General features: G+C 37.3%; 1 protein-coding gene across 2 annotated transcripts in view; it reads right to left on the bottom strand.

Moving 5' to 3' along the window:
- The window catches only part of NAA16 (N-alpha-acetyltransferase 16, NatA auxiliary subunit), a 62,970-nt gene that overhangs the window by 8,054 nt on the left and 33,760 nt on the right, over nt 1–21,156 (bottom strand). The window contains exons 10-14 of one of the 2 annotated variants that reach the window (XM_058834484.1): nt 4,341–4,413; nt 3,938–4,107; nt 3,416–3,572; nt 1,405–1,529; nt 671–884 (exon numbers count right to left, since the gene is read on the bottom strand). In XM_058834484.1, the coding sequence (XP_058690467.1) occupies nt 671–884; nt 1,405–1,529; nt 3,416–3,572; nt 3,938–4,107; nt 4,341–4,413 (739 nt within the window). Of the gene's footprint in view, nt 1–670; nt 885–1,404; nt 1,530–3,415; nt 3,573–3,937; nt 4,108–4,340; nt 4,414–14,687; nt 14,860–21,156 lie in introns of those variants that run through there. The other variant, XR_009277142.1, reaches the window with a different exon arrangement.

Genomic DNA, 21,156 nt, shown 5'->3' with positions numbered 1-21,156 from the left:
TTTCACTGGTTTAGTCAACAGCCACTGCAAGGCTGACAGTAACTGTAATTGCACTAAAGGAGAAGCAACTATTTACCTTAAGTAAAAAAAAAATCTTAAATAATCTGCCATTGAATCCTCAGATTTCCAAGCCATACCCCACTGGCTTCCTAAGAATGTCTCTTCCGTTTAATACTAGTTTTAAATAATGTTCTAAATGTGTTAATATTGCTAATACATTTACCCATTTATTCTTTGGTCCTCAAGTTGTGTGAAAAGTGGTAAAACTTAATGCAGTAGTAACTAGTATTACCATGTAATAATTTAAATACATGAGACCAAAATTAAATTCTTACAATTCAGACTGCTTTTCCACAAAATCTATCAATTGCTTCATAATTCAATAGTTAATAATATTTATCTACAGGCTGAACTGAATCTGATTTTAATGTTCTGAAATGTCACTCCTCCCCAAATAGTCCAAAACTACACCTAGGTTCATTCATGTTCTAGTTCTACAAAGTAATGGGAAGTGAGTAGAGAACTGTAGCCTGTTATCTATGATCTCTTTTCAGTTATAGTGACAGAAGAGAGGAAAAACTCGTGCTCTATTTACTCTGTAACATGTAACTTACTTAGCTTAACCTTTTACATGTGTCAGACATATGAGGTTTCATTAAAGTGTAGATACCTGAATTCACTTCCTGCTCTTTGCTTTCATTGGTAAGAGGATTATCATGGAGCTTCAAGTAAATTTCAATTGCTGATCGGGCAGCCTTGAAGTAGAAGGCATGTTTCCTGAGCACATCTTCTAATCTCAGAAGGTCTACATAGGCACGGAGAGTCATCTTTCTCATGCAGTACGTGTGGAAGTCAAATTGATCATCTGTTATCTCAAAAAAATGCTTAAAAGAAAGAAAGAACACACTTAATATACTCAACCTTTATTTAGTCTACTTTTTATTAGAGGTGAATAAAGTTACAATTTATATTTATTTACAGACAATACTTAACAGGCATAGACTGTTCAAGAGAACCTATCAGTAGGGAAAAATCTCTGTTAACAAAACTTATAATATGATTATTCAAAGACTTAGGCACTTTAAAAGCCAACTGAAATGTGACTGTTCTGATTCAAAACACAGTTGTCAAAAGTCAGCATAAAATTAATGTATGAATAGTTGCATAGTTAGGAGATCTGGTATTTTATATTGAAACCTTTTGACTTCAAAAATAGTCTTTCACATACTAGCTAGAGAAGACATCTCCTGCTACAACAAATCATCAAGTATTAACCTGTTACTGAAAGCCATTATACTGTTTCATATGCCTCTAACATACAAAACTGTGCTGATTACAGCAACAAGTACCTTCATTTGCATATAAGAAATACTGGTGAAGCAATGAGTGGTGTTTGTTACTTACCCTCTCTACTTCATGACATTTTTTCAAGGCATCACCATACTTCCCTAGCCTTTGATAAGCCGCAGCACATTCCGTCTGGAACCACATACACTGCATCTCATTAAGGTTCTCCATAGCAGAAGTTCCTTCCTGAAATAATCAGGTTTTGCTATTGTAATTTACCAGCTGCATCTTTTAACTGTGGCTGGTTTCAGGCCATCAGGAGCAAACAATCAATCCTTCACCTTACTTGGAATAGAACAGGAAATGACCCAGTGACTGAGAATAACACTTGTGATATTCTATGCTCCCCAAGATAGAAAATAATAGATTGACATGATTAAAAAACCCCAGTTATCTGAAGATTATTATCTCAACAGGTTTTTAAGATTAACTCATGCTTGTACACACAGTCTCACATCTACAATTTGGGGGCCGAAAACAGCATTATATTAAAAAATGCCTTGAGTTAAGCAAATAATTTCAGCTGTATTTCCCCATCAGGTAAGTGGCATCCACCAGTCTAAAAATCCAGCAATATTCACTGCTTTATCACACAGTATGAGCGATTACACATTTCTCAGGACTTGTTTGTCTAAATAAGCCAAGTTAGATTTATATTTGATATTTTTGACAAGAAAAAAATCCTAAGATTGAGATTTTATAACCATTGTAATGCTCTAGACTAAGTGAACTGGAAAAACAGCCCATGTATTGTTAATATAAGTCATTAGGTTTTCAGAAGTCTTTAGAGCAGAAAAAAAACCCAGCTAGATTCAACATTTAGTTACTGAGCATGATATTTAGCCTGTCTTTCCAGATATCTATGATAAAGTTCTTCCTTACTTTAACACTTCTGACAAGCGAACATGATGAGTTTTAGTAATCAAATTTTCAATCATTCCTAGAACCACCTAGCAAGCTTAAATTCAATTTCAAGTGTTACCACATCTAAAACTTAAAAAAATAGAGGAGCCTAATTTATGTACTCCAGGATATCCCATGAAGTAGTCTTCATGTTTAGTTCCACAAATTATACAAAAATCTGATATTTATAAATCCAAATTTTGTCCAATGTCCAAAAAATGGAATTTCAAGTGCTTGTCCCATCTTTTAGGGACTGACTCTGCTTTAACAAAAATTTTGTGTGTAATACTAGCTTAAAGGAATGAAATGTTCAAGTCTAAATTAATTTATGTTAATACTAAATCACAATGAATATAGCACACATCCCTGTGCAGTTAGATTAGATGGTACCAAACGGAAACAACAAGGTATCCATCAGATGCATTTCAAAAGTATTTTGAAGTATGGCAGTAAAAGTACTCCTGGACAACTACCTTTGAACAACCATTTTTTTTCCCAGTATTTACTGGGTCTAGGCACCTGGAATATCGCCTCTATCTCCAGGGCCCCCAGCACAAGAGGATCATGGGCCTGTTAGAACAGATTCAGAGAAAGGCCATGAGAAATCAAAAGGCTGGAACTCATGTCCTGTGACAAAAGGCTGAGAGAGCTGTGGCTCACCCTGGAGAAGAGCAGGCAGGCTCCAGGGAGACCTTACAGCAGCCTGCCAGTATATAAAGGAAGTTCATAAGACAGAAAGATTTGCCACCAGGATCAGTGGCAACGTCAACAGAAGCAAAGATTTGAAATAGAAGAGGGCAGCCTTAAACTGGACACAAGGAAGAAAAAAATCTTTACCGTGAGGATATGGCAATACACTGGATTGCAGCTGCCCAGAAAGGTTGTGGATGCCCTGTCCCTGGAAGTGTTCAAGACTGGGATGGATGCAGCTTTGAGCAACCTGAGTTAGCCAAAGATGTCCATATTCATGGCAGTAGCATTGGACTGTTCCATCTTTAAAAGGCCCTTTCCAATACAAACTGTTCTATGATTCTGAGTAGTTCCTTACCAGCAGGCATGGAAGCATTATAATAAAGATGGGTATTTATAAAAGATATTTGATCAAAAGTTATGAGTGAAAAACCACCAGAGGCAAGCAAAACACCTCTTAATTAAAGCAATATACTTGCCCTTGTGAATTTAGAGCACATCTCCTCTGCATCCTTCACCATATTTGCTCGCAGCATGTATTTAGCACACTTAGAATTGATAAATCTGTCTGCAGTATCCAAAGACTGTGCTTCATCCATCCATTTGGCAGCTTCCTTGATGTTACCTACATGCTGTTAGGGAGAAATTAAATAGTTAACTTTCAGTAGAGGCCTGCTATTGACCATCTCCTAAAGTCTGTATTTGCTACTGCTAACTCTCCATCAGAACCAAAAGCCAGTGCTATTCTCACTCCCCCCACTTCCAGACTTCTTTTCAGAATTACAATTTGCTGTAAGTTGTGACTAGCTTTGCAAAACCCAAACAAAAGGGTTTTCATTTTCTTCCTGACAAAACAGTGCCCAAAAAGAAACCCACATGAAAACTGATGCCCATAACCACTGCTAACTGAAATATTACCCCCACATTCAAAGCATTTTGATGAATTGATTTTTCTTTTATACACTAGGTACTCCACATGTCCAAATTCCCCTTTTACCTTGTAAATTTTTGCTTTCAAATAGAATAGCTCTATTAATGTTGGAGTGCTTGCAATTGCAGCATTAATGTAATCCAAGGCCAAAGAACACTGGCCAAGTTTGTCAAAGTGCTGTGCCAGGAAATACCGAACCCAAAGCAGTGTTGTTGGGGGCTCTTTCTCTCCATTTTCTGCAATAAAATGGGAAAGGTTACAATAACCAGTAAAGCTGAAGACTGCATTTGAAAAATGAACACAAAAACAAAGCTCAGCAAATTCAGCAAATATTTACTGTAATTTTTTTACTAGAAAATATAGTAACTATTTTTTTGCAAAAAGTATCAGCACTTCAAAGGTTCTTGATAACTTCCATGAACAGTATTAGTAGTTACAGGGTAATTAATATAAGACCATAGAAACTTACCACATGTACTAAAAAGGTCACAAGTTTTCAAAGAGGCTTCATAACCAGTAACGAGTTCCTGGATTGTAGAAACCTATATGAAAAATAGTATGTGCTTAAGTTTTGCTTTACTATCACTTTAACAGAAACTAATACACTGAAAAGAACACTTGAGCAGAGAAATTGTACAACTACTTAATTTGGAAAAAATTCAGTGCATTTTCACATAGTTTACTTCACCTTTCACAGCTATTTTTGATCACCTATTATAACTAGTGATGTGTCAGGGAAATGGGTTGATCTCAGGCAGCTTACAGCAGAAGGTTTTCAAGTGCATCTGATTCGTATCTTACGTAAAAATTCCAAAATACAACTTAATTTATGCTATTCATTCTTAAGCATTGAAACTGAGCCAATTAGAAAAAAAAGTGCTGTGAAAAAGACCATGCATGAATTTCCCATAACAACAACGAAACAGACTTCTGTGTTTTTTCAGCAGGTTGATCTGTACTATTAATGATTTCTGTTTTGCTTGAAAGGCATTGTTGCCTAGAATGCAGCTTCTATCTTATGATAAAAATCTATACATTGACTGACTGAAGGCTAATACTTCCTGAAATCAGACCTTGTCAACAATATTGGCTTTCATTCCTAAGTTTAAGACTCAAAATTCATCCATACAGTTTTTAACTCACACTATACAAGTCTGACATTTCCAGTAAGTACAAACATTAGTATCTGTGCATTTCATGACAACTACTCCAATTCCAGGTCCACAGCTCAAAAATGCCACTTAGTATTTCTAAACATTTTATGAAGTGCTCAATCTGTTTTATAGCTTCATTCGAAACATGCCTGCCATATGTGTCAAGCAACCAATGAGTCTCTTTAGGTAACAAGAACGATATTACAGTAAGAATATGATGTATATACACTCAAAACACAGAAGGGACTTAAAAACCTAAGACCTGACTTTAAACACAGGAGGATAATGGCTACATTCACCATTAGGAGACATCTCTAGATGCTAACCTAAAACTTCAATGGTTAAAAGTAAGATGATACTACATTCAAAAAGCTGCTTGCAAGAGTAAATAGAATCGTAGGGAGACAGCAAAATTTTAAAAAAGCACAAATTGACAGCACACGCATTCACTTCAAGATATACTTTGTGAGAGAAAGAAGAAGAGAATAAACCCTCTTCTAGAAGATCAGAGTATACAATTGGAAGGACACCACTTTATTTAACCTAATTCAGCACAATTGGCAAAAATGGTTTCAAAGAAAGCACAGAAAGTGACACACCCAAGTCACACACAGCTACTGTAAATATCTCCAAAGTGTAATAAAATGTATAAACACACACATTCTGGAAAGCTCTGGACAAATCTCATAAGAAATGAGTTTTAGCAGCAAAATCTCATAAAATATAATAAAATGTTACTGGACTTGAAGTAACTACAAAGCAATAAAGGAATGCGAAGAAGTCACAAGTAAATGGATGAAGGCAAACAAATGCATTAAGTTGTTCTCTGGCCTGCCTCAGACATCTGTTTGCCAGAAGAAATCAACACCCTCAGAAAATATTTGAAGATTCTCCCTAAAAAAAAGTTTAAAAGCAGAAACATCTGCTTCAGGTAGCAGGGTTGCAGTGTGCATATGCAACTTTTTAAGTGTTATTTCCTTGCTGATTTTCACCGCCATTTCCAAGTATTCCCAAAGTTATCCTCATTTGGCTGCTACTAACCTCATAATCGGTGAGCTGTGTGTAAAGGGATAAAGATTGCTTCATTTCCTGAATAAGCACACCCCACCACCAAACTCTACATATAGATGTTTCAATTACTGCACACTTTGGAGTACAGCTTCACATCTGGACAAACACCAAGCTACCACCAAAAAGAATGGCATCGCCACCCCTGAGTCACATGTGCCTGGTCCCTGCTTTGGCTGAGTGCTAGTGACTGTATCCATGGTTATCAGTGATTTTTCTCCCTGTTCCACTTCAGTGCACCAATGCCCAATTACTCATTCAATCAGCAGCAGGCACTGGCAGTGGACAGACCTGGGACATCCTCATATGAGGGTCTTGAGTAAACTGACATTAACAGTGAAATAAAATACTCTGAATCTTGAGGAGATGAAGAATACAAGGAAGTATTCTGTTGTAAAAGATGCCAAATTCTTCCAAATTCAGAAGACTACAGTGGTTTTGGCTTTTGCAGCTCAAGAAAATACACTGTAATTGTCATTCTGGAAGCTACTATGAACAGTACATTTGGAAACAAGTATTCAGTGAAAGCAACGCCTAAGAAAATGCAAATGGAATAGCTGGATTATTGCAGACATACTTAATGAAAATAGCATTATCTTTTTCCCTTACTTTTTATGCTTATGCTTCAGTCTCTTGCTAGTAATTTAGGAAAATAATTCCAGGTTTGTGTGCTGCTTCAGGGAGAAAATGATCTGGAAATATGAACCATAATTTCTGTGTCCATATTAAATGCAAATTTAGTTGCAAAATCTGTCTCTTGAATTTGCTATTATCTGTATTCCACAGTTACCACTGCCATCTTAAAGACAGTAATATTTTACTATTTCTAAAAGCTACAGCATTCTTCATGATTTTATGATTATTTTCATTATTTCCAAAAATCCAGCTGAGGTATATGGAAATACCATGATATTGACCAAAAGCTAATTTCAAACAGAATAATTCTAGGAAAACAGTGTGTTTGTTCTCTTGCCATTGAGTTGAAAAAGCTTAAGGTATCACAAAAGTGTAGTTGAAGTCATCAACAAATCTCTCATTTCATTACAAAAAGACTGAATTAATTCCTGGGGTCACCAGTTTCAGAAGCCTCTTAATCAGAAACCAAGCCTCAAACCTTTCATAGGTCACTACCTACACCTTTAATTCATTATTGAAGAACAATGAGCTGAACAGCAAGAATCCAAGAAGGAGGAAATAGGCTTTAGCCTAATTTGCAGGAACAAGTGAAGTGCTCGTTTCTCCTCCTAAAGATTAAAATTGTAAATGCTCACAAACCATTATATATTCTTGTCAACTGTAGTAATCCTGAAAGTTAAAAAAGCATCTTCCACACTTGGTACTACTTCAAGCAAAGACTCCACCAAAGTCACAATGCTCTTCCATTCCTGTGCAGTGTATTTCCATTAGAAAGGACAATTTTGTAAGTAAACTTCAATTAAATGTCTTACAACGAATAGCTGAGAAATACAAACAAATCAGAATAAATGTACACACCCCTTAATTTCTTTTCAAATTATAAGTAACAAGAATCTAATTTACTTCAAGTCGAACTCTGAAATACCTTTTTCTGTGAGTGCTAGTTGGTAGTTATCTGATTACACCAGTATATGTTTTGTGTCCTCTTTTGTAAGGGACAGCCTAAGGAAAGTGACTGTGTTCTAGGTAAATAGGTGATGACCAGAATACTTCTACCATCTTTTGTAGCTATCACCATGGCATCTATGGGCCAGTCATTAGAAGGAAATCTGTGCTGCATGCTATGCTATACACCAAGTGACTTGTGCTACAGAAATTTTTCTTTAGACAAAAAAAGGCCTATCAAGGGTAAGAATGATAGGTAAGAACTACAGTAGCCTAAATTTTATTTTAATTTTCTGTCTATATTTCATGTAACTACACAGGAAGTAAGTTGAATGAAATGATAAAAGGAATTAAAGTAAGGAGAACAGCAATACAGAAAGGTTAAGAAATATCCATAACAAACATGAGGTGAAATACATAATGGAAGATGAACTCAAGAGCCCACTATCACAAAGCAAGGATGCAAATTTTTCAAGTAAAAGGCTTACATTTATGGTTATTTACAGAACCTAAGTAACATAATTGATTCCATATCTTATTAAAATTACAATAGACATCTGTTTCAATGACAGCCTTCCAAACACCAATACAGCATTTCCTTCAATGAAACAATTGTAACAAAAGGAACTGAATTATTGCAATGTACTAGAAAGTGGTTACACTTAAGCTGTGTCAATAGTAGGTTTTTTAAAGACTTCAGCTTGTTAGTTTATCAGTTGCAAACACTTTATTTAAGTAGTTTTGTTTTCAGTTGTTCCTATTAAAATTCAGTAAGAAGTTACCAGCACTTCCAGCACAAACACAAGTCAAAAGTTACCATATAAAGGTAGTTTGGGAGGCAATCCACGTGCTGACACTTGGCACAGGTTTGAGTCCCTGCCATTTGACTTCCTGAGGACACATTTAGTATGATCTGCCCATTTTCAAAGCCAAGTGACCAAAATGGAAATGAATAATGGTACTGAGATGTAAAATTTCAAGGTGTACCCAATAAAGCTGCCCAAACAAGAAAACATGCTACTGATCTATAGATATAGATGCAACCGTGATCTTAAGCTTGGAAAAATTCGTTATGCATTAGTACAGGCAAATCCAAAAAATACTGTAAGATGTGTGTTCTCGTATGCGCTTTTATAAAAAGACTTGACTCTTGCAAAATTCATACATAATTACACTGCTGATTCAGGCAACGGGTATGTTATCGTGCCTTGAACACTGTCAGCAGTGAAAAGGACACAAAACAGTGAGTGACACTTAAAACACTGAAATGGTCCATCATCATGCATCAGATGGATCACTTCTGGGTATAATCACACAGTAGGAGACGGATGCTGTAGAAAACCACTTTGCATGTTTCCTCCTTATGGAATGCCTAATAAACATACATACTGAAAGCTAAACATTTGCATGTTGTGGGCTGTTTTGGGATTTTTTTTAAAATAACTGAAACTTTCTAAAGACCAGTTAGTCACAGTTCTGTACTGCATCCAGAGTAGTTTTAATTGTTCAGTTACTTTAATGAAAGTCACTTTATTCTCTTTCAAGCACAGTCCACTGCAGCCTACTCCTAAACGGCAAACAGTGTCTCTACGATGATGCTACTGTCTCAGAAAACAGTCTCACCTCAGGGTCAAGTCTACAAGCTTCTGAAATATCAGTGTCTCACATGGTACCTTGTTCTTCAAACAGTATTCAATGGATTCTGTAAGTTTGAAAACCCCCTTGATCTGGAGACTCTTCCACGTGGGAACACTTCAGCTAACCCTTCTCATAACCTCTGACACAGAGCTAGAAGAAAAAAACTAGACAATTTTTCAGCAGGTGGCCTAACAACGCTTCTCTTAAACAACTTCTGGGTACTTACTGGACAGTAATTAGAGCAGACAGGTACTAGAAAAATAAAAATTTCACAGGAATCTCACCTACTCAGCTTCATCTGTCCCAGAAAGCTCTTGAACAAAAATGTAACGGAAGGATGACGTAGAAGAATCATTCTACACTCAAAAGCCATCTAGTATCAGACTGGAAAAACTAGAGTGAAAGTATGGGTGCTTTTTATTCCCCTCCTACACAACAGAACTCATTTGAGACATCCAATCCTGAAATATGTAAAACCTTCAGTTGCAGAAAAAAGACCTGTAACATTCAGCAATCAAAACTGCCTTGGTATTACTGAGCAGGTATCTCCCAAATAGTTAGCAGCCTGAAAGTTCAAACACTAACTATATTTTGACCCAAGAATCAGATAGACAGGCCCTTCATTTTGGGGACAGTGTTACATGGATCATTACCTTTCTAAATTTCAATATGCAGATAATTTTAAAGACAACTGTAGTGCTTCCTGAGGAGGGCAATAGCTTGCTGCCAAACTATTCTCCCTCCTTCAAACAAAAGCAAGTCATTTCACACAAACATCATCTTATATTGATAAAGCATTTTTACTGTTGTAGCAAAAGGACATCTAATGCAGAAAAGCCTGAATAAGAGAGGGAAAACAACTGGGAAGAGGGGATACCCTTCATTAACTTGCTCATCCTCCACAGGATGAAGGTCTTCTGCACTAGAAAATAAATAGGATGATTCCTAAAAGATGTTCTCTAATCTGGAATCTGACAATCTGACTCAGATAGCAGGCAGCTTCTCATGATTCGAAGTGACTATATGGATGGTCTTTACCACTGGTAAGATGGATTTTAAGTGGTTCTGAAGCTCTGGAGGGGGACTGAAGAAACCAACCTTCAAAGGCAGTATTTCCACATGTTGCATTTTCACTTAAGGCAAAATGATGCATACAGGGGAAACAAGAGCATGTGTGCTTGCCCTTCAAGAAGAGGTTATGTCATCTGCTCTTAAAACTTCAGATTGAACAATGTTTCTCCTTAAAGAGAACTCTCCTGCATCTTTCCTGAAGAAAACTTGTTTCTTGCATATAATGCATGGTGTTGACAACATGGGCCCTGCTGGTCACAGAATCTGATCCCAAAGCAGCATCAGCAAATCAAACATCTCTGAATCAAATGAGTACTTATTTGAAAAGCCAACTCTTAAAGATGCAAAAACCTCAACTTTAATAGCAGCAAAGTACATCTCAAAGCTGAAGAAATCAATCCCTTGGTTTACCTCTGAAAATATAATTGAATTTTTACAGTATCTCCCTTCACTGGTGTTGCTAATAGTGGTGCTGAAAGTGAAAACCTTCTGGTTCCACAAGAATAGTATCCTTTATTCAGGAATATGGGATTTTGTTGAGTTTGTGACACCACTTTTCCAGCCCAGCAGAAGCAGCATCCGTTAGACTTGTCACTCGAAACACCTAACCCCCCTATATCTAGATATCTCTGTAGCAACACATTGAGATATTTAGAAACCATTTGCAAATGGCTTTGCTACACAGTACCCAAAGGAAACAGCTGTTGTGCCACTTCAAAATAGCCATTCCTCATCATCTAGAAAAAATAGGATACCTAGAGACTGAATGAGTCTTTTAACAGCAGTTGAGTGTTGTTCTTGCGCCAGAAAACTGTGAACAGAAAGTCCTTGTGACCAAATTAGGAATATCTTTCACAACACAAAGAAACATCTAGTTCATGCCCTGAAGCAATACTCTACATTCCTCATGGGAAATGGAGCATGCAACAATAAATAAAGTCCACAAGAGTACTATATCAATACTTGAAGTCCTTGCCACAACAAGATGTTATCTAAGAGAGTGGTAAGAAGGCGCATGAAGCGGTATCACATTATACAAAAGTGGTATCAATACAGCCTGAAGAACATTTATGAGCTTCATACCAAATAAATTAAGACTGAAAAAATATAATGCAGTTGCTGGCCCAGAGTTCTGGAGAAGGCCGTTAATGACATCAGTTTGAACAGGGTTTGCAGCTGGTGTGTGGCACACAGCTAACATCAAATTAAGCCTTTCTTGAGCTGTGTCCAATATCAGCCCATTTCTGAGACAGTGGTAATCATTCACACACACACAAACCCAGCCAACACAACAGAGCTGAAAGCTGAACCTATGAAACAATGCAGACTCCCACTATAAAAGCTGGTACCATGTTTTCCTTTTGATTCTACGGTGTCCGCATCATTCTAAACAGAACCTTCCCCAGAAACAGCTTATCACTAGAAAAAGCTCTGACACAATGACAGCACAAACAAGAATGTCTCCCATTGCTCAACAAGACACTTTCATAGCCTCCCTGAAAAGGGTTGCTTGATTGCTTATGATGGATGAGCTAGACGTATGGGCCGCCAAAGAACTTATACTCCCTTCTTGAGAAGGGTCTCTAGAAACACTGTGATAGAGGATGCCAGGTTCAGACCCGGGTAAGCTCAGCCCATATGGCGAATCTGCAATCTGAAATTCCCATCCCTACAAATGCTGATGCTTAGCTGTGAATTTTCAGTCTTGCAAAATACTTAAGAATGGCAGCAGAGGCATGCTTCTGATTATCTAGCACAGTCCCATCACATGGTTAATGATATTTCAGTCCAGTGCATTTTGACCATACCTTTCTGCATGGAAAAGGGAAGGAAGTTGCAAATAAAGAAGCTGTCAATAGATTCAAAAAGAAAAAAAAGCTCAAAGTCAATTAACTACATGGAGGGGGGAGGGAGAAGGGCAAGAGGAAAGGGCAGCTACACTTTTCTAAAGTGTTTTACAAAAGCCTAATGAAGACAAGGAGCATCTTCATCTATAGCCAAGAGGTCACTGGCATGAATTGAGATATACTTTTTATCCAAAGAACAAAATATGTCAAACACACGAGCCAGCTGGCACACTTGCACTGTACAAAAGGTCTGAGTTCATGCTCTCCCAATGTAATCCATACAGGAAGGTGTTTATGGGCAGCCACCTAAAAAGTTGCATTTCCTACAACTCATTATAATTCTGTGTAAATTAATACCCAAGACCATAGCATCTATAAGCCTAGACAGTTTAGAGAAGAAAAAAAAACCTCTGCAGCAAGGCTCTGACTGGTTGATTTTTTTTTTTACAGTAACATTTCTCTATTATTTAAAAAATGTCCCATCTACCTCCTTTCTAACATAAGATGCTAACATTCAGATTTATCAGTGTAAAAAGTAAAAGGTGTAGGGTATGAAAATGACTGAATATTTCCATTTTCAGTCACAGCAGCTACATACTAACTTACTTGCAACTGCTTCCTTTGTCTCACTTGAAAAGTTTCTCCTCAACTTTTTATATAGCAGACACAGCTTTCCCATACCCAGTGTGGTATGAGCAAGCCTACAGAAAATAAATTACTCCAATTATGAAAGCCTAGTCAGCCTCATACAAACAACTTCCATTGCTTACATCTTAGGCTAACATCTGAATGCAATAATAAAAAAAAAACACCATCAAAAAATATTTTACAACTTTCACACCATGAAAATAAAACCAGGAAAACGGTACAAGCAGCCTTTTACTTAACACAAGTCACTTAAATTTCTTGTTTATTTTGACATATACAGATAACAAGGATGTAGCTTTACTATTTAGTGTAACAGTGAAAGAGTTGCCTTAAAACTAACAGCAATTCACATGTAGGTACATCTCTATTTTTAAATTTATTCAAATGAGCCATCAATACTCCCTTCTGCTTCCCTAAGAAAACCATTTTTGAATGTGTGCATATGCTCATGTTACATAGGCAAAGAAAAATCTGTCAACTGCAGTAGAACACACATTTTATGGTATCATGGTTAGTCACCAACTTTAGCATTTCTCAGTGTGTGGTGGTTAAGTAGGCATTTACTCTCAGGAATTCTGCCACAAAACTACCATCTTGTTATGACAGGCTAACCACAAAGCAGTAATTTTACACTACCATAGTTTAAAACCACTTGTGTCCATTGCTGCTAGCACTGCTAACAGCTGATCTTGAAATAAGTGATACTTTTTCTAGTGTCAACAGCACAAATGAATATACAGGCTATCTGAAATACTAAACTTAAGAAAAAACTTCCTCCATTTATCTAAGTCTAAATAGCATTTGTCATTCAAAAAGTAGCTTGTAACAGCTGTTCTGTATGCTTGCTCTGCTGTAACAACCTGCCTTTACAAACAATACTATGTACAAGCATAATCTATTGGAAAGTCTACAGCAGCTGTAGTACAATACAAACACACATTCAGAGCAAACCAACACTGTGATCATCTCACAACTAATTTAATGAGAAACTGGTTTTCTGAAAGCTTTTGGACAAGTTTGGGGACTGCACTAAAGAAAGCAAATCATTTCACATGAGCAAAACATCAGTAGGAGCAACTAGAAGCAGAGATATCTAGAGCATTTCTTGCGGGCCTCCAAATGGGTTATCTGGAGTAGTTAATCCCAATATAGATCACCCAAACTAAAAAAGCTCTCTTGATAAAGTAGCTCATGAATCAGCTGCTACAGCTGTCAGCTCCTGGCTTACATGCTACTGCACAGACCTAAACCGTCAGACATCAGCATGTTTTACACTCCCCATTCTCACTGCAGAGTGGAAGCATCATATCCTTGCTGTACCTACAATGACATTTCCAAGCTTGCTCCTTCCTCTATTTATTTTAAAATATTTCCTTATTCCTCCTGGTGATCCAATTGCACAATACAAATGCTATCTTTCACTATGAATGCACCAGTTGTCAGCCAGGTCCTGGGTAAGTCCACTTACCAGATCACCCCTCCAGGAATTTTAACTCAAAGATGTTACCTCCTGACATTTGAAATGATGGAGCCAGCAAGAACAAAGGGCTGTCCTTGGTTAATCTTATAGAATTATTTCTTCTTCAAATGCAGAGTTTCCTAACAGAACTAATGTTTTCTACTTCCTTATGTAACTCACCAATAATCTGCACAGAACAGCTAACTAAAGAAAAAAAAAAAACACCCCAAAATAACCAATCAACCAACAGTGGCAACTTGCTTTATATTGCTTTAGCTTTCCACATTAAGGAAGAAATATGCCTTCTTTCCAGAAAGGTTAAAGAAAGATCTTCACTGAAGACAGCCTACCTTCCTGTGTAGACAGTCTTACACCTTTTTTTGAGACTGTTGTTTCTGATGTTTCTTCCAGCCAGACATTTTCTCTCATCCAGTATTTCCTCACAGTCTCCATGATTTTAGATACTCAGAAAAAGGGCACATGTGCACTAATGTCGAGCTTCAATGGAATCAACCAATGCACCTGCAACACAATCGACGTAAACCTTGATGTTGACTAATTGAAGATCTTCACTCTTTGGAATTTTATCTCATGGATACAGAGACCAGCACGCATGGGGAACCAAAGAGGTTTTCTGAGCATTGATCAAGTACAAAGAGAATTTTCTGGGGAGGAAACGCCAAGATCCATCTCTTGTGAGGAAGAGTAACAAATGAGGCTGTTCACAGATACTTCTAACACATCTGGACTGTAGCTTATAGAATGTGAAAATTACTTCATCTCATTTATTGCTTATACTTCAGGTTATTAGCTTCCAGCAGCCAAGAGCTTCCATTATCAGCTTCCATCCTGCCAAGAGCCAGTTACATTCACTCTGGGCAGTAACTCTGCATAAACAACAAAAGTCATAATACTAAAGTAACACTCCTAAATACTTGTTTTTGCTTCCCAAACATACAAAGCCTACAGCTTATTCCTAACATAAGAATTATACCAGCAGAAAGATAGCAGTAGGATAAATGTCATTTAAATATTCAAGTACTCCTGCTAATCAGAAGCTAAAAAAACGACTGATAAAAGGATTTAATAATCCTCTATGTTATACAGTAGGGTTTTTAAATTAAAGATTTCATATAATTCAAGGAAACTGAAGGAAAATGGCTATACCTTGCTGATACCAACATTTTAATAGTAACAAACTTCAGATACTAGAGCAGTGAGCAGTGTATAAAAGCCATGAAACCACTTGTAGTATAAAAGAAAAGCCCAGCAGCTAGATAGTAAATCTCTTTGACTAAGACATCCATATCACAGTACTTAAATTTACACTCAGACTATATTGTATTCAGACACTTTCCTTGTAAACGCTCCATGTTTCTCAGCATATAAAAATCCCCATATACAGAGTTACATGTCAAAATCTTTCATTCACACAGTAGTAGTTTAAGTGATTATTCCAAAAAGTCTCCACAAATGATGAAAATTAAATTATTTATACCACAACAGAAATATCAACTATAAGTAAAAAACATCTACTATATTTGTATTTTTCAAAGCTGTGTTTTAAGTAACATTAAAAGTTGTAGAGGAAAGCAGGTTATCTTGTTAATAAAACCCCCAAAACACAACCACATAAGTTGCTTTATGTTGGATAAAGTTTTTTATTATTTCCTCCCTGCTATCCTCCCATGTATCTCTGCTGCTTAGAGTTAGTTCACTGTAATTAGCCACCTACAATTCTTACTACTTAGTTTTTGGCTAAAAGTCACAAAGACCAGAAATTCACTTTAAACTACATGTTGCCTCCAAGTACCTTTAAAAACTGATGATGCAAAAACCTTAGTATTTTATGGCAAGATCAGTATCAAGTGAATAAATTTCCAATGGCAATATGAGAACTACATGTCTTAAATGTTCTTAAGAAACTCATTTTTTCAGAAATAACTACAATTCTTCAAAACAATTCAAAAATTATAATTGGCCCCACTACACACAAGCATGTGATTATTTTTTTTTTAATCATGTCTGTGGACTTTGCAAATTAGGACAGCAAGTGGTTGTCTTTTTTTTTCCCCTGTGTTTAATCCATCCATCTTTTCAAGTTTGGCGTTGCAGAAACGCTTAGTTGAGTGGCTCCACTTTTAGCTTAATAGCACAACATACAAAGAAAAAAATTGAGTACAAATTTAAAGCTGTACAGACTCAGTACACTGGTACTCAAATACGTGCACTGTTCTTTCAGCAAAAACAGCAGGGTGGACAGACAGGGTGGAATGGACAATTGGGAATGTGAAGTATTCTGTCCACAAGTCAAAGCTCTTAGATAATCCATTCTGAATTGCATGAGAGACTCATAAATCAGTTCCCTAAGAACACAATCTGCTGGAGTCCTATAAATTCCGTGTCTTTTATTCTCCCCCCTTCAAAACACACAGTATAGAAAAAGCAAGAACTTCTCTGGTGCAGAATTTCTATATATTAAAACTCCAAAATAAGGATGACAGCTCATGGGACTTATGTTATCAACTCCCATAAAGCAAGCTATTTTTGGGTTAAAGGCCATTTTCTCTTTCAACCTATGCCATTGTAGCTGTCACTGTAGACCACAGTAAGGCACCAGGTACTGGGAACAGCAGATATAGGTAGCAGTTGCTAAAAATTGAAATCCTGATCTCCAAAGCACAACACCTCATTTATAACCTCGAATACAACATCTGTCAAGCCTTAGACAACCATGCCACTGATCACCTCCCAACAGCTGTGCACTTACACAGCACATCAAGGGTAGGGACAACAGCACATTGACCCCACCAGTGTCACAGCAATAGTCCCTGCTGCATAATGCTATCAACACCAGCAGGTCTGCTAAAACAGACTCCATCAGCAGAAACCTACTCAAGTGAACATGAGCTATCTGACCTAAGAAATTAACCTGGATGCAATTATGACTTTACTAGACTTTTATCAGTATTCTGTCCTCCACTTTTCCTTCACCATCTAGATGGGGCAAACTCATCTTCAGTGAGCATCTACATCAACAGCCTGGCCAAATGATTGCTGATTTCTAAGCTGGAAGTATTCTTTACACAGCTCTTTTTGTTTAATTGAGACTACAAGCAGATGATCACTGACAAAATACCAAATGCACAACACTTTCTATTAGAATTTGCACTGTGAAAATTTTGCAGCAATAAAGACAGATGCCATATGTGCCACTCAGAGCTCCAAAATCAAGACTGATGAAGGACTGTACAGAAATAATCATATGTGATCTGCAGATCACATCCTCAGCCTAACCCCACTGCAGTCTTTAAAAAACAACAAGTTGTTTGGCAAGTGCCTGCCCTGAAGCATCAGTTTCACATACTTCATGGAACCTGTGGTGAACCATGCATTTACTCACATTTAACATAAACCTAATATGGGTCTGCAGTTACCCAGCTGTGTTTTGAAGTCAATCCATTTCTAAAAGGCAGATTCTGTGACAAGTTTTTCCCTTTGTGAATAGCCTGAAGCAAGAAATTCTAGGAAGTGATTAGGGGCTCTGCTGGCAAGTGGATATAAAAAAATCACAACTGGAGACTCCAAATTACACTATCTAGATTAGGGATCTCAGGGCTTCTGTACATAAGCATTCACGTATATCAGCATGCCAGTCTTTACTGTGCCTTTCTGCACCGTTTGCTGTAGTGTCTCAATGCTTCCAGACTTAAATAAAATGCAATTGCCCCGGCACTGCAGTAGCAGTTCAGACAAGCTTGCCTGCTGGCAAGCAAATGGCTACAAGCTGGTCCTGGACCCGAAGGTGAAACACAGTAAGAAGATTAAGAATCATGCAGGTTTGAAGAGATCTCTACAGACTGCCTAGTCCAACACCTTGTTACAGAACAGAGACAGCTGAAGCAGAATACTCCTGGCCACGTCCAGTTACATTTTGACCATCTCCAAGAAGGCAACTTTACTACCTCTCAAAAACCTGTTCTCGAGTTTGACAACCTCTGTGATGAAAGTGTCTTTTCTTTTGCTCAAATATTCTCTTGTATTTTAATTTGTGCATATAATACCTTGTCTCTGGGCACCAATGAGAAGCATCTGCCTGTCTTTTTTCATTCTTGCCTTCATTTAGTTACATACGTAAGATCCCATCCAAGCCTTCTCTTCTCTTCTCCAGGCTGAACTAAGTAACTAATAAAGATGTTCCCCACTACTGGCCCCAGTGTTACCTACTTGGGGACACCAGCTGGAGTTTATGCAGCAGATGACAACACTGAGCCTGGTAATTCAGTCAGTTTTTAGTAAAAATTACTGTCTACTAAGGTGTACCTCAACATGTTGTCTGGGTTATCACAGGTAGTCTCAAAAGCCTTGCTAGTTCACAGGGATCAGCTGCTGTCCCCTTGTATGCTGAGATAGTCATTTTGTTAGAGGAAGGCTATTAAGTTAATCAGGCATGAATTCCCCTTCATAAATCCATCCTACCTACTGTCTTTTGTGTGTTTGGTAATGGTTTCCCAGATTATTTGCCTTATTAGCTTCACAAAGATTGAGATTAACCTGACTAGCTCATAGGTCCCCAAGATACTTCCTTTTGTACATGAAAACAGGAGACATTCATTCTCCTCCAGACCTTAGGAAACTCCACTCATCATGATGATCTCCCAAAGACTGAGAACAAGTACAATTACATTGCCTAGCTCTGCTAAGAGCTGGAGATGCATCCCAATCAAGTTTCATGTGCACATCCAGTATGTTTAGACATTCTATCCTCTGTACCAAGATACATGTATTCAAGAAAGCAACTCAAGTGACACTCACATATCCTCAAAAATCACCAAAGTGGTGTACATTCTCTGCTGCCTTGATATACCAAACTTGATACTTCATCAGCAACTTTTAGAAGACTACCAGAAGATTTACCAGAAGTGTTGAGCTTGAAATGAGAATCTTATTAGAAAAGATGATAAAAAACAGTATCATGGAAGGTGCTTTGAATTTTACTGGATTGTGTCTCATGAAGAAGCATGGAGTTAAATTTTCATTTGTTTGCTTTTATTTTTAGCATAACAGCACAGTTGTCAATGAAGTCACTGACCTCATTGGTATCTTCTGCATCTCTTTGATATGGGACAGGAATCCACTCCTGGACACGTAAAAGAATAAACACATCAAGACACACTACATGTGCCAACTAGGCATCAGCTGAACAATGCACTGCTCCTCTACTGTATGCAGTCAATTACAGAATATATGCATGTGCCTGAATTGAGTCTCCTGATTTAAGAAGTGTGCTACCAGAGGAGCAAAAGAGTCCTAAAAAATAGAAAGATAAATATCACCATATCCAGTGTTTACCTTGGTGCTAGAAGACATGAAGATGCAGGTAGAAAAGGTAAAAGAAACTTGAGCTCCTGCTTGGGACAGGTCTTCCTCCCAGGAAGATGAGACATGTGCTACATCTACCAATTAAAGCCATAGACGCAATGCATGAAAAGTAAAGTTGGAACAGCAGATTTGGTGTCAACACCACCATGATGTTGTCAATCACACAGTGATTTGCCTTTACAGGTAACTCTTACCCAGAATTCTCCCATTTTATGATAGAAATTATCTAAATAAAGTTAACATGGGGGTAAAAGGTCTGAGAAACAAACAAACATGAAATAAACTTAAGAGTTTTGTAGAGCACTAAAACACTCACAGGGTTCCCTCAGGATGTCATAAATAATAGCCAGAACCAAGAATGCGTTTCAAGAGGAATTGTACAAACAGGCAAAGGCTGGTATCTGAGAAGGTGACTGAACTTGAGATTAGGTGATAAAAATTAGTATCAAGCTCAGAATGCAAGTTCCTTAATGCTAGTAACCTGTAGAGGAAGCTCAGCTCTTGTTCAGATCAGCTACTTCCTTTCTGCAGACCTCATGGGTGAGTAGAATCTGGTGCAATGCTTTTTACATTTGTGAGCTTTGCTTTTATGTAACCAGACTTATTTACACTTCATTATGACCAAGGGTTTCCAGATTTTAAAAGCCTCACGCTGCCATGTAATGAATATAAGGAAAACATAGCTAATTTCTCCACAACACACAGTGGTTACCTCAAGAATCATCTGAAACAAGCTGGTAGTGATGAACATTATACTTCAAGTATTTTTTTTAAATACAAATCTATCAAGACTGTGTTCCATCAAACGATTTCTGTGACTCAGTATCAGCAATGAGGTACCACTGAACACAGTCTATATGATATTATAAACTTCCTTTGAATGAGACACTGAAAAATAATGTAGGACTGAGTCTGGAAGTCTCCATCACCCTTCAATTGACCTTGTCTTCAGTTGGAAAGACACAGAATCTGGCTGTGTACCAGTGTATCATGTTATGAAGTGATTAGTGCATGCCTTTGGTATCTGCAAACAGGGAACACAGTAACAATTATCACTTGAGAAATAACTTGAACTCTTTACATCCTAACGCCTTCTACTCCTTATTCATGCACATAACCTGTACAAAATCAATTACCAATATAATAAAAAAAACCATGAGCAGACATTGACACAAATGGCCTTTGTTCAACTGTTCATCCTGCAATTCAATGCCCCTCTCATTCTAATATTAGAGTAATTTTATGCTTCAGCAGAGTATAGAACTGCACTCAGGATACTGAACAGCTGGCATGATTTTTTTAAGTATATGGTATTTTTATCATCAAAAATTTTATCCACAGCAGAATACATTGATCAAGTTAAAATGACAGTACAGTTTCTAGGCAAAAGACAATTGCTAGCTTCTTTTCTTATGGCTTCTCACCCTTAAGTCTGAA

The sequence above is a fragment of the Poecile atricapillus genome, chromosome 1 (assembly GCF_030490865.1).
Source record: "Poecile atricapillus isolate bPoeAtr1 chromosome 1, bPoeAtr1.hap1, whole genome shotgun sequence".
NCBI lineage: Eukaryota > Metazoa > Chordata > Aves > Passeriformes > Paridae > Poecile > Poecile atricapillus.
Note: the sequence above shows the minus strand (reverse complement) of the source record. Positions and strands in the feature narration are given on the sequence as shown.